Genomic DNA, 13,046 nt, shown 5'->3' with positions numbered 1-13,046 from the left:
ATGAAATATGCGTTAACTTTTTTGTGTTCCGTTTGTTATATTTCTCCATTAAGATTAAGAAACAAACAAGAAATTGGTTGCTTACTACTTGAAAAATGGGGAAAGCTCTTGAAAATGTAAATGTTTGCACTAGGTCACAGATGTGTTGTGTTTATGTTATGTTTCCTCAGGTGAGGACTACAGTCCTGATCCATATCAATGGGACTTTATCGGGAAGAACCTGTTCTGCATGGCTGTTGAAGGATTTGTCTATTTCATCCTTAACATTCTCTTCCAGTATCGCTTCTTCCTGGATCACTGGTGAGTGGGCTTGAATAAGGATTTCCCTTTTTTTACTTTTTGTTCTGGTCTTTTAGTCAGTTAGTTGGTTAAGCTTTATTTCAGACATAGGTCCATATCACAAGTACACAAGGATTCAAAACACATACAGACTTTTTTTCTCTCAGTATGTCAAGGATTCACAAGGGTGCTATTTTAATATAGTATATTAATATATATATATATTAATAATACACAGAAAATGAAAGTAATTAAAGTAATTGTTGTTATAAAAGGTTGATTTGCTGATTGGTTTTTCTATCGACAGGATATCAGATTCCCCAAAGCCTAAAATTGTGGACGAAGATGTAGATGTGGCTGAGGAGAGAGAGCGAGTCTGCCAGAACGGAAATACAAATGATATTTTACGAACAAGAGAACTGTACAAGGTGAGACATTTTTCTTTGTCAAAATACGATCAATCAAGTACAATTTACAAAATACTTAAACATAATTTTTTTCTCCTGATGTTTCTCCTGCCTTATCAGACGTACCCAGGAACCATCATCCCTGCGGTGGACCGAATCTGTGTTGGAGTATCTCCTGGAGAGGTTAGTGAGGTGAAATCGATATGATTCACAGCATGGAGGGAGTCCTCCTGGTCACATTATATTCATTTTATCATGCTTGTTTTTCTGGAAGTGCTTTGGTCTCCTTGGAGTAAACGGAGCAGGCAAGACCACCACGTTTAAGATGCTGACAGGAGACATTGACGTTACCTCAGGAGAAGCCTCCGTTGCTGGTCACAGGTTAGTAAAACAATGCTATTAGAAATAAGAAGCAATACTGTGCAAATATTGATTTAGATGAAAGCTTATATCAAAGTAGGAATTCACTCAGTCCAGATCATTAGCTTCAAGGAATAAATAAATGTAATGTAAATATAAATAAATATATTAAAAATTCATCTCAGAGTGAACTGTTTTAAGTTTTTTTTATGTTGTCCCGGCAGCATTTTAACCAACATCCTAGACGTTCACCAGAACATGGGATACTGCCCACAGTTTGACGCCATAGATGAGCTTCTGACGGGTCGAGAACATCTACACCTTTACGCCCGCCTGCGTGGAGTCCCAGAGTGTGAGATCAGCAGGGTAATAAAAAACAATCCACACATTCAACTTATTGAATTTTTATTAGAGAAATGGTATTCCTTCAGCAAAGATTTACTGCATTGTACCACAAGGCATTTCTCCTCCTCGCACTCAGGTTGCAGAGTGGGCCATCCACAAGCTGGGTCTCTCAGAGTGTGCGGGTCAAAGTGCTGGGACTTACAGCGGAGGTAACAGGCGGAAACTCTCCACAGCCATTGCCATGATCGGCTGCCCTGCTCTGGTGCTGCTGGTGAGGCCAACACAAGTGATATTCATGGGTTTCGGACAAGGACCAGAGTTGCTGGACAATGACTATGCATTTTTATTTTGATGTTAGGAGACAAGACGTGTGTGTGGGTGTTTTTGTTAATGCATGTATTGTCAAAAACAGGATGAGCCCACCACAGGTATGGACCCTCTTTCCAGACGCTTCCTCTGGAACTCCATTATGAGCGTTATTCAGGACAAACGAGCTGTGGTTCTCACCTCACACAGGTAAATTGTGTGTTAGCAAAATAATGTACTTTTTTGTTTTGGGCTGTGTGTGCTTTACTTGAGTATTTACATGTAAGTCTACCCTACTCCACTTGCATTTTACTGATTTAGGTTACTATAATGTGCAATGAGTAGTTTTAGTATTTAGCTGCAAATACTACTACTATACTTAAACGTGAGTGTTATTTTTCGATGCAGGACATTTTACCTGTAAAGGATTATTTTTACATTGATGTGGTCTTGCTAATTGATTTTAATGATTTGATTTCATATTTACAGCATGGAGGAATGTGAGGCACTCTGTACCCGTTTGGCCATTATGGTCAATGGTTCCTTCAAGTGTTTGGGAACCATTCAGCATCTTAAATACAAGTTAGTCCTCCTACTTCTTCATATATTGCTGATCAATATATGACATTTTTTTCCTTTTACATTAAATATACTTGAATGCAATATATCAAATCAACATATCTGAGAGTTGCATTTACTTTAACGTGGCATCGATTTTAATATAGATTTGGCGATGGCTACGTTGTGACCATGAAGATCAGGGCAGCGGAACCCAGCCTCACCCCGGACCTGAATCCCGCTGAAGCTTTCATGGAGAGCACATTCCCCGGCTGCATCCAGAGTGAGAAACACCACAACACGCTGCAGTACAAGATCTCCTCCTCCTCTCTGGCTCGCATCTTTCAGATGGTCCTGGCCAACAAAGACAAGCTGAACATAGAGGACTACACAGTATCGCAGACCACTCTCGATCAGGTACACAGAGAATAACACAACATAAAACACCATGAAATGGAAATTTCATTCAGTTCAATTTTATTTCCTTGTAGCCAATTACAAAGTGAATCTTGAGACCCTTTACATCATAAGCTTGGGACCTTTCAATATTATAATTATATTATAAGTACAATGACTATATAACAATAGTTATAATTGAAATAATGGTATTAATAATAGCAGCAGCAAAAGTACCAGCACCAATTAATAACATTAGTAATGTTCTCATACAAATCAAAAAATCACATCATCAGCTAACCTGTGGATCTTATTCTAACTTATGTCCTTGATTGTTTTGTCTGCTTCAAACTGACATTTAATCTGTTTTAATATTTTGACATCCCTCTAGGTGTTTGTAAATTTCGCAAAGAAACAGTCAGGAGAGGATGACACCATAGTGTTGCATCCAAAAGCTGCTGGTGCACAGCGCTACGTCGACGCCAAACCCATCAAGTCTTTAAGGAAGTGAACGTACCTCAACAAGCTCAACCTGGTTTTCATCTCACTGGAGTGTTGTCACAAACCCCCGAAACCTGCCTCATAGAGATAAGCACCAGATTCATATAACCAGGTTGGACTAGTAAAGGTCATTGAGGGTAAATGTAATGTTTTCCTCAAGGGAGGGACAAATAGGACAAATGTCAGGTTTGACTGAGGATTTGACATGTGACAAGAGTGCACATGTCTTTTGCTCTGCCATTACATAACAGGCTTTGAATCTGGAGAGTGTGGAGCATTTATGTGCCTGATGCATGTTCCACTTCCTGCTCACCTTGTAGGCCTTTCAAACGTAACACAACATAGCACTATAGATGTACAACGAGGACCGTGGACCTTGACATGATTGTTGGTTCCAGATTTGGACATGAATTGTAAAGAAAGCATAGGTCCTGTATTTCTTTTTGCTTCAGATGCCAAGCAAGATTAAATGGTTTTGCCTTCTTTAGATGAGTGAAAGAAACACTCAGAAAAGCATAGCATCCTTAGCACTTTATTTATGCAGCTTGGACTGAATGATGTTTGGCCATCTGCTAGTGTATATAGATACTCATTTCTACCAATTCCTCTTGCTGCTATAAAATTCATTTCGATACCACTTCATATTTTTTTGCTGCTAATGTCTTGCTCTATATTTGTGCTTTATTACTCCATCAGTTACTGGTGTCATTATACACAATGTCATGCACGTTTTCAAAGGAAGCATTATGTCAAATAAAGTTGGATTTTTCCTTAAGATGTAAAGCTTTATTCAGACACAGTTACCTCACATTCACGTAGAAAACAGTTGAATTCAAAACCTGAGATTAGACAGAAAGAGCAAGAGAACCACAGTCGTTATCACTGTCTACCTGATAAAGGACACTGCCATAGCATTTTCTCTGAACAAAAATATTGTGCATATACAGTGGAGAAGCTCACTATGAGCACAATGAAATGTCATCAGCATTCCTCCTGAGAGGTTGAAGTTGCAATCTTAAATGTATGCCATGACTATTCAAATCTAATAGTTTTCTGCCACAGGCACTTTATTATGAGCATTTAAAGAATCAAAAAACAATTGTTATGTGTAACCATTGAGAAAACATAACCGCAATGAGCATTCATCTAGTCAAATTTTTCATTTCATACCAAGAAACTAAAGCCCATCGTTGTTGCCAGCTGCTTTTAAATGCTTGACTATATTGCTATACTATTGCGGTGCTGTTGCTCCCATTCTCACCTCTCTCACCTCATTCATTAGTATAAAAAAAAGTGCTGGACTTAGCAGCAGCAGATTCGTTGTAAGTGGCACCTGTAGGGAGAGAATATGTAGCTCTTATATGCTATGATGTTTCAGCCACTGTCAGAAGATCAGAGGGATAATGGCCATCCGGAGGCTTGGGTAGTCCTTGAACTCCCTGCTGTAGGCTTTGTGCTTCCATTTGGCCCAGATGGTCATCTGAATGAAGCCCAGTAATGTGTAAAAAGCCACTGGAAGAACAGAGGAGAGTATAATATATACATACTGTATGTTAACAATATCAAAAGGCTTGAAGCTGTATTTCTCATCACTGTTTTTGGTCCTCCAATCCAAAGTTTGTACAGTATGCACATGCTACACTGGTGCCGAGGTGTGAAGATAGTGTAGTGTACATACCTGGTAGACACTGCGTCATGATGGAAAAGCTCAGCCATGCTCCAACCTGCAGCATGTTTCAGATATGCAGGCATACAAAGAGATAAATACACAACCTTTGTGACATTCACTTAATCACTGTAAATACTGTGTATTACCTCATATGTGTAATTGGGACAGGATACAAAGAAAAATAGCCACGTGAAGGGGTTCTTAGTTGGACTCGGGTACCTTCTGCTCCGGTGTCCTGAGAAATGTTTTTGGTTTTCACAACATTTAAACGTTTTTTATGTAGCATTTCTCATAATGCTGTAAATATAGACACCCTTATCCTCCACACTTCTATGAAGGATCAGTATAGTGTTAACATTGAATACTAAATGCATGGATTAGCGTTAACTACAGAAACAAACTCAACTCACCATCTCCTCTGAGATTATTCAGAGTCACGTGAATGGAGAAGTTTCCCAGTTCACAGATCTGGAGCAAAAATATATGGATTTCACTTTTTACTGTCACCATGTGTCATATGTAGCATAAACATATAAATTCATAATTTCAGAATATACGCACCACAAATATGAAAAGTGCATAGTTGACCTGCAGTTCACCGTATGCTGTAAAGATGGTTGGTTAGTCTGGAATTAATGTGCAGCAGAATGTAAAGAAACAACATTGTGTATCTTTCCATGAGGGAACTTACATGGGGGTGTATAAAGAGGGTGGTTGATATGATAGGCCAACCAAGCTGAGAAACCCCAGTAATAGGCACAATTCTGAGAGAAGGCACAAACAGTATAGAATGCAAACAATGATTATTTATAAATGAAACATATAGCCTATACAGTGGATATGAGCAGCCTGGGCTAACATCATTATCAGAGAGGGAGAAAACAAGGCCACACATTTTAATTTAGGGAAGCACAAGCGATGCTCTTTTCTTCAAGGGTATTCATGTCCTCACCCTGACTATTATCCTGAGGGGCATGGTCCCGTGAGAGAAGCGGTGGACAAAGATAGTCTCTATCAACCTCTTCACGTAGTGGAAGGTGTGACAGGCACAGGCTCGTCTGAGAGACAGAGGGAAGGAGAGACTTCATCTCACAACTTTCACAGCAGATATAAAAAAGGAGACTGAAACGATTTCTGTTGGTCCAATGTGTCACTGCAGCAACAAAAGGTCTGGGATGCAGGAAAGAAAGAAGATAGATAGATAGATAGATAGATAGATAGATAGATAGATAGATAGATAGATAGATAGATAGATAGATAGATAGATAGATAGATAGATAGATAGAAAGTGCAGATAAATGCAAGGCCAGAATATCAAGATAAATTACATAAATTAATTGTTAATGTTATTAAGTAACGATAATGAAAAAAAGTACAGTAAAGTTTACTTAAAAAAATGTAGGATTCGATAAAGCCTTTGTGGTTGCATCAATAGAGTGATGGTTGTAACTAACTCAACTCATGAAGCCTACACTGACATTAGATGACATGTTTCCTGATTTAATTTTCCTGAGACTTAATTGTCCATAATAGAGATAATTTGTTGAGAGGCACTTTACGCCAGAAGGAAAAATTGGACTTCAATAAATACTTAAAAAATGTAACTGGGATATTCTTGTTGACGATTAATTAACCCTCTGCCTGTAAATCAATTTATAAAGCAAGCAATGTTGAGCCTCAGGGTTTGTTATAGCAATAATCTGTCATAATCTGTGCTGTAGTTCCCTTTTTCCTCTCACTTACGTGACAACTGTGTGGGGACTGGAGGTGAAGGCATCACTGTGTGAGTAAATGTAAGGTACTCGGAAATAGAAGACGAGGTAGGTGAGAAGAGGCCCGATATATTCTGCCAGAAACACCTGAGAACAAAAGAAGAGGAAAAGCGGAGTGTCCATTCCATCGCTATATTACTGTATTTTATATGGAAATCTCTGATGTAAAAAGTGATATACCCAAACTAAAGGGCAAATGATTTTTGTTATCCAGGGGCCATGAAGAGGCCACAATTTACAAAGAGGGGCCAATTATAAGTCCAACATCCACGCACAATTCCTGATTCAGGAATTCAGAAAAGAGTAGACTAGAGGCAGAAAAGGGGCACTTTAGGGGCCACTCAGATTTCAGCTAGGGCCTGTGCCCTCCATGGTTGACCCTAACCCTAACCCCTGGATCGGCCCCTGCCTGAAACTAATTCAGAATCCGACTCCAAAATCGTGTCAGGTGACATTAATTAAATGTATAAGCAAAGCAGAACACTGTTCATTGATTCTGACGTGTTCCTCACCATTGTCCATCCTAACTGTGGACCCAGATCTCTGAAGTACATGGTGGCAGTGGTCCCAACAGGTAGATTCTGTAAGATTTCCTCCTCCCTCAGTAATTTTCCTTCTGAAAATGTAAAAGAAAATGTATGCAGATACATCCATCGGACATACTGCTTTAAAATAATGATCCTAATGTTTTCTATAGAATATCAAGCTTGTTGGCAGCTCTGCATAGTGGTTGAAACTGTTTTTTAATGAATTCCTGATCAGACTTTCAGAACACGTTCTCTGTACGTGACAGCACTCATGGGGGCGCAGCCACAGATAATAGACCGTACTAATTGGATGACATTTTTAGAGCATCCTAGGGGGAAACTGGCCCAGATAGCTTTTACCCAAAATTCTTCTCTGTGCTTTTCAGTAACAAGATAGAACTCGTTCAAAACAAAGCCTCATGACATTTCCTTTTTTTTGATGTTGCAATTGCCTGTTTTAATTTCAGATAAAATAAATGTAAATGCGATGCAAGTTAAATAGTTTCTCTTATATGGTGAAAACAAAGACAGAACAAACAATGGTTTCCACAGTGAAGTCGCTCTGAAGAGGTGCAGTGCGGTTTATGGCTTTTTCACATTCACAGTAAAGGTCTATGTAAATGTTAAGGAAAGTGGGTTTCAATGTGATTTAATTACAAAATTCCTCTATTAAATTTCACCAATTGATTAGATCTGGATTTGAAAGGGTATTGCATATATTTTTTAAACATGAGCAATACTCAATTTGCTTCAATGTCAAATTATACCAGCAGCCTTGAGGGACATGGACTGACATGACACCTGCTGTGGAGTCGACAAGCCGGTGCTTTGTTGCTTTTTAGTAAAAACATTACAAAATCTGAAACATAAAACAAATCAAGCCCTGCTCTCAAACTGAAAGGCCATGCTCTTGAATAAAAATAGAAGAACATATAACCATTCCCACCAGTCCCATCCCATTTAAATTCCTAACAAATGTAAACAGCCTCATACCTAAATTGACCTCATGTTGCCTATCTGATGATGATTCCTGTGAAATCACCACAAGCTCCTTCATCAGAGCCAAAGAATAAGCACACCATAGACACATACAGGACAAGTATTTGAACCTCCTCTTCAGCCATCACCTCATACAGAGGCTGTAACAGCATGACATTCTCACACAGGCTGCTCTCATAGGTCAAAAAATCGATAGCTCAGAGACCAGTCAGCCCAAACCTCTGCAGGTCTCTTTCATTTTGGATGGAAACATCAGAATTCTGTTTACAGTTTACCGGTACTCCCTCACAGTATTTGTGAGTAATGGGGTCCAGTTTTTGTTAGAGCAACCCTGACTTGTGCAGCTGTAATATTAATAAATAAATCAGTACATAATCACAACATGGCTACTTACTAGGATCGAGCTTCAGAGCCTGCCTTGCTGGATACAAGTGAGGATCTGCGTAAAAAACACACAAACACACACCGGGTTTGTCTTCGGGGCCCAATAATAATTGATCACAAAGGAGAACCGGCCTGAGGCTTGGCAAGCATTCGGTATCGTTTCTGACCAGACACCTACTGATGGCAGAACCACTGCAGACTTTAGACTGAACGTGGAAATGTTTCTATTAAAAGTGTACAGTGTACTGTCTGAGGATCCACTGAGCATTATCATTTATAGCTAATAACATACACATGGCATGTTTAGTTTGTGGTAGATAATGTGATAAAAGATTCAACATAATAATAATAGTAAAACTTGACTTTACCTGAGCAAACAGATATCACAACGAATGAGCTTAATATATAGCTTTAAGTGAATGAGAGTAATATTACACACAATTTTTATAATATTTAAAATATAAAGGGCACAATATAAAATACAATAAAAATTACACAGGCTCACCAAACTCACATGATTTGTGAAAAAGGCTCTTGATGTCCCCTATTGTTGAGTGGGGCTCCACCTGCATACAATAGAAGAGGTTGATGGCGTGTTTTAAGGCCAATTGAAATTCATTGTCATTACAATGAGTGTGTACTTCATGCTGTTAACCCAAACATTGTTTAAACCCATAAAATGTAATTTCCAATTCCAGATGGAAATAACAAAGGTACCGTGTGCATAAAATGCTGCACAATGCTGTCCTTCCTGTGTAATTGTGCAGCCAGAAAACATGGAACGTGCTAAAACTGTCATTTAGGCCTCAAAGTTGTTTGCGTACCTTATCTAAAAAACAAAGCTGCTCTCTTGTCTTGGCATCCAGGACCTCCACCTGGAGAAACACATGTCACGTTTAGAAAGAATGAAACACACACACACACACACACACACACACACACACACACACACACACACACACACACACACACACACACACACACACACACACACATTTTACAAATGCTATAGAAATTGAAGATGTGGTAAATTAAGCCTCTACTTACCTTCTCTCTAACAAACCACCATCCATCCATCCATCCATCCATCCATCCATCCATCCATCCATCCATCCATCCATCCATCCATCCATCCATCCATCCATCCATCCATCCATCCATCCATCCATCCATCCATCCATCCATCCATCCATCCATCCATCCATCCATCCATCCATCCATCCATCCATCCATTCCTTAAGAGACTGGGCTATAAGACTGGAAGTACATTCAATTTCACCTGTATCTCAGAGTATCTTTTCTTGTAATCAAGTTTAAATGCCATCCAGCAATTCAGCAAACCTTGATAAATTCTCTAAATGTTGACATGATAACACATTCATATACTGATAGGGACACATACAGATACAAAAAATGTGAATAAAGATAGCGTCACAGTTTCACTCACAGGTTCATACATTTACTTGCATAGTTTGAAGTATGTATTACCTGGGCAACAGCATATATCTACACATTCGTGATTTGATGGAGAGTTGACATAGTAAAAAACACTAAATCAAATCCAAACACCTTGTGAGAAAATATTGACTGACCAGGAAATATGTTCTTGCAGAAAACACTCCTCTGACAAAATCTTTTCAAAAATATATGATTGTTCAGTTTTGTACAATTTAACCCCTTTCCCAGAGTGATGTCATCCATAGAAATATAACAATTAAAATCTACAGGTGTGATAAAGCACAGCTGAAATTCTCTTCAGTTATCTGCTGTCTCCAGTACAATCACCTCATTCTCAATCTGGAGAAAGAAACAGGAACCATGTTGTCCTGCAGACCTGCTTGCAAACATCTTTTTCATCTTAATTAGACCGTGTCAATAGTGATGTACAGCTTATGCATGGAGGCTGGTGGGTGGTGGCCAACATTTTGCCCTGAAAGCCCTCCACACTGTGCTGCTCAGCAGAGCTGTCCTGGCTAAATTGGCTCCCTTACTGGACAGTGTAATAACCTGCTAATGGATAACTAAAGATTTGCTGAGTGCACAGCTGAGAGAGAGAAAGAGAGAGATAGAGAGCTATACACACATAACATCAGCTGTTTGCACTGCAGAAAATACACATTTGTCATTTAATTTGTGTCCACACTCTGTTCATTCATAATTTGTGTTTGCAGCGCTTTCATTTTCCTCAGATCATCTACACTATTAAACAAATAATAAGCATTTCTTTAAAATATATATATATATATATATATATATATATATATTTCCCCCTGAAGTTAATATTATAGAATCCAGCAACGTCCCAGTTCTAGATTTATAATATGACAATTTCTTCTTGTCACTCTCTGCAGTGTGTGTTCATGCTTCCAGTGGAGGGCATCCAGGGAGATGTGGTTGTTTTGCTCTCCATCTGCTAACCTTTGCAGCTGCGTTCTCGGGGCACATGTTGTGTTAGCGAGGAGCATCAAGGGTGTCATTACGACTGTGCCTTGTAAAGCGCTGTGCACTCAGTTGTGCTTTGCCCTTGTAAATGTGATTATCAGGCGCCCCAGTCCTCTTGTGGGTATACGGAGCCCTGCTGACAACACAGGTCATACAGAGCATGTATAGATCGTGCTTGTGAGGGCTGTCTGTCTGTGAAGGGAATAGTGAATAGGGAATAGGAAGTGTCTTTTCAAACATACACTTATTCTTTGTATGCAGGGTTTGTTTTTGTTATATAATTAAGAGGCGTGACCATAACAGCTCCTCTTTAATGCGGTCACTGACAAGTGTAATGGCTGATCTTGAACCACAGACTCACTACTTTAAACTCTGAGCATTATACCATCAAAGCTGATTAGCTGCCTACGACTGGCCACTGTTTACCATCGTCCCCTTTGCCTTCATTCTCGCTCAAACTGGACAGAATTTCTCTTTCAATCAAGGAAAGTAATCAACTAAGCACTCAGCCGTCTCTCTGCACGCTGCCAATTGACAGCTGGCCCTAAATTCTCCACAAGCATCTGTTCCAGCACACTCTTAGAAAAAAAGATTATACCCTCAGCGACTGTAGAGCTCACAAATGGTCTTAACCTTGGTTTCCATCAGTGTCACTTTCACTGGACTATACAAGTGTGTCGCCTTAAAGATAAATAGATATATTTCCAAGTATCTTGATTAAGTTTACAAACACTAGAATGATGTGAATGTTATCTAAATCTCAGCAAGAATATGAAAAAGGGTCGTTGATCTTTGAACATTTGTTGTGGTCAGAAGACGAGGAAAGGTGGAGCCAGAGAATAAAAAAGAGAAAGGCCTCTGATACAGATGGAGCTAAATCCTGCAAAATCTGGAAAAATATTCACCAGATCAGTCAAAAACACTAAACTGACTAACCTGTTCCTTCTGTTCAGGTTCAGTTATTGTGTGTGTGAATCATTTTGATTCTCATTCACTTCATAAAGTGAAGGCTCATTTATCTGTGTGTGTTTGGCACGTTTTTGTGCTGTCATAGGCAGTTTACAAACAAGTTTTTTGAAGGATCACCAACAGTATTTAAAAAACTGTACTTTAAAAACTCAATTTTGGGATGGTTATGTTTAACCATCCTAAATTAAATGGGTGTTATACGTCAACAAAGTTAGCTTAAGAAGTTGGTGGTCTGCTGGTTTGTGTGAACAGAACTGAATGATTGTTTCAGTCTGACCCTACATGCCCCACAGGCCTGCTGCACTTAGAGAGAATTACCTCAGTGCTCAATGGGCCCTGAGAGACTGTGAGCAAGAGACACATCATGAAAGGAGCTGTGGCTTAAATCTGTTTACCTGAAAACTTTTCAGCCAAAAATTATTTTGTCTCTGTAACTCACCATTAGGCTGCAAAGCAGAAAGGTCACCCCAATGTCAGACTGACACTTTCTAAAAGTTGAACTTAAGCTCTTGGAGTATCCCTCCATGTGTTTTGGTAGCTTGACAGATATTCACTTATAAACTTGTCCAAGAGTTCATCCTGCTTGTTGTAAATAAAAGATGCTCCAACTTTTACAATTAAGATATTTTGCAAAGAATATAAGTTTCTGAGGATGAGAGTTTCGTATTTCTGCTTGACCTTTACCGAATGTTACTTGAATGAGTGTGTTGCTCAAGTGGCCCTTGTGAAACAAAGTATATGATTACATCAATCTATCAGAAGTGTCAGCTGACCTTTTCATTCTATCGCCTATATATAGTGGACTTACCTCAAAGAAGGTGGTCCGGCTCATGGCTGTGGGTGGCTTATTATTATTATTATTATTATATCCTCTGTGTGAACGATGAAGCACAATCATTCCTCCCAGCATATAGTTCCTCTCCTTTCCAGGACAATCCCTGCACTGACCCCTTAATCTTCCCTGCCTCCTTTTCCTCTCTCTCTCTCTCTCTCTCTCTCTCTCTCTCTCTCTCTCTCTCTCTCTCTCTCTCTCTCTCTCTCTCTCTCTCTCTCTCTCTCTCTCTCTCTCTCTCTCTCTCTCTCTCTCTCTCTCTCTCTCTCTCTCTCTCTCTCTCAAACACACACACACACA

General features: G+C 39.3%; 2 protein-coding genes across 3 annotated transcripts in view; one reads left to right on the top strand and one right to left on the bottom strand.

Annotated features, from left to right (window-relative positions):
- Window positions 1-3,888, top strand: part of LOC133026811 (retinal-specific phospholipid-transporting ATPase ABCA4-like) — a 37,835-nt gene extending 33,947 nt beyond the window's left edge. For both annotated transcript variants that reach the window (XM_061093780.1, XM_061093781.1), the window contains 10 exons: window positions 171-300; window positions 587-707; window positions 807-869; window positions 961-1,067; window positions 1,271-1,412; window positions 1,528-1,662; window positions 1,804-1,907; window positions 2,187-2,279; window positions 2,423-2,672; window positions 3,043-3,888. In XM_061093780.1, the coding sequence (XP_060949763.1) occupies window positions 171-300; window positions 587-707; window positions 807-869; window positions 961-1,067; window positions 1,271-1,412; window positions 1,528-1,662; window positions 1,804-1,907; window positions 2,187-2,279; window positions 2,423-2,672; window positions 3,043-3,162 (1,265 nt within the window). In that variant the 3' untranslated portion in view covers window positions 3,163-3,888. The remainder of the gene's footprint in view (window positions 1-170; window positions 301-586; window positions 708-806; window positions 870-960; window positions 1,068-1,270; window positions 1,413-1,527; window positions 1,663-1,803; window positions 1,908-2,186; window positions 2,280-2,422; window positions 2,673-3,042) is intronic.
- A 648-nt stretch (window positions 3,889-4,536) lies between these two features.
- LOC133027040 (very-long-chain enoyl-CoA reductase-like) lies at window positions 4,537-12,746 on the bottom strand. Its single transcript, XM_061094044.1, has 13 exons — window positions 12,723-12,746; window positions 9,328-9,378; window positions 9,018-9,069; window positions 8,514-8,558; window positions 7,106-7,209; window positions 6,565-6,680; window positions 5,774-5,879; window positions 5,513-5,585; window positions 5,383-5,426; window positions 5,232-5,289; window positions 4,968-5,056; window positions 4,831-4,876; window positions 4,537-4,664 (listed from the first exon to the last, which is right to left on the bottom strand). Exons 1-13 carry the CDS (start codon window positions 12,744-12,746, stop codon window positions 4,537-4,539), a joined length of 936 nt encoding a protein of 311 aa, XP_060950027.1.
- Window positions 12,747-13,046: the final 300 nt, after the last annotated feature.

This window comes from Limanda limanda, chromosome 20 (genome assembly GCF_963576545.1).
Source record: "Limanda limanda chromosome 20, fLimLim1.1, whole genome shotgun sequence".
Classification (NCBI taxonomy): domain Eukaryota; kingdom Metazoa; phylum Chordata; class Actinopteri; order Pleuronectiformes; family Pleuronectidae; genus Limanda; species Limanda limanda.
This window is presented reverse-complemented; position numbering and strand designations above follow the sequence as displayed.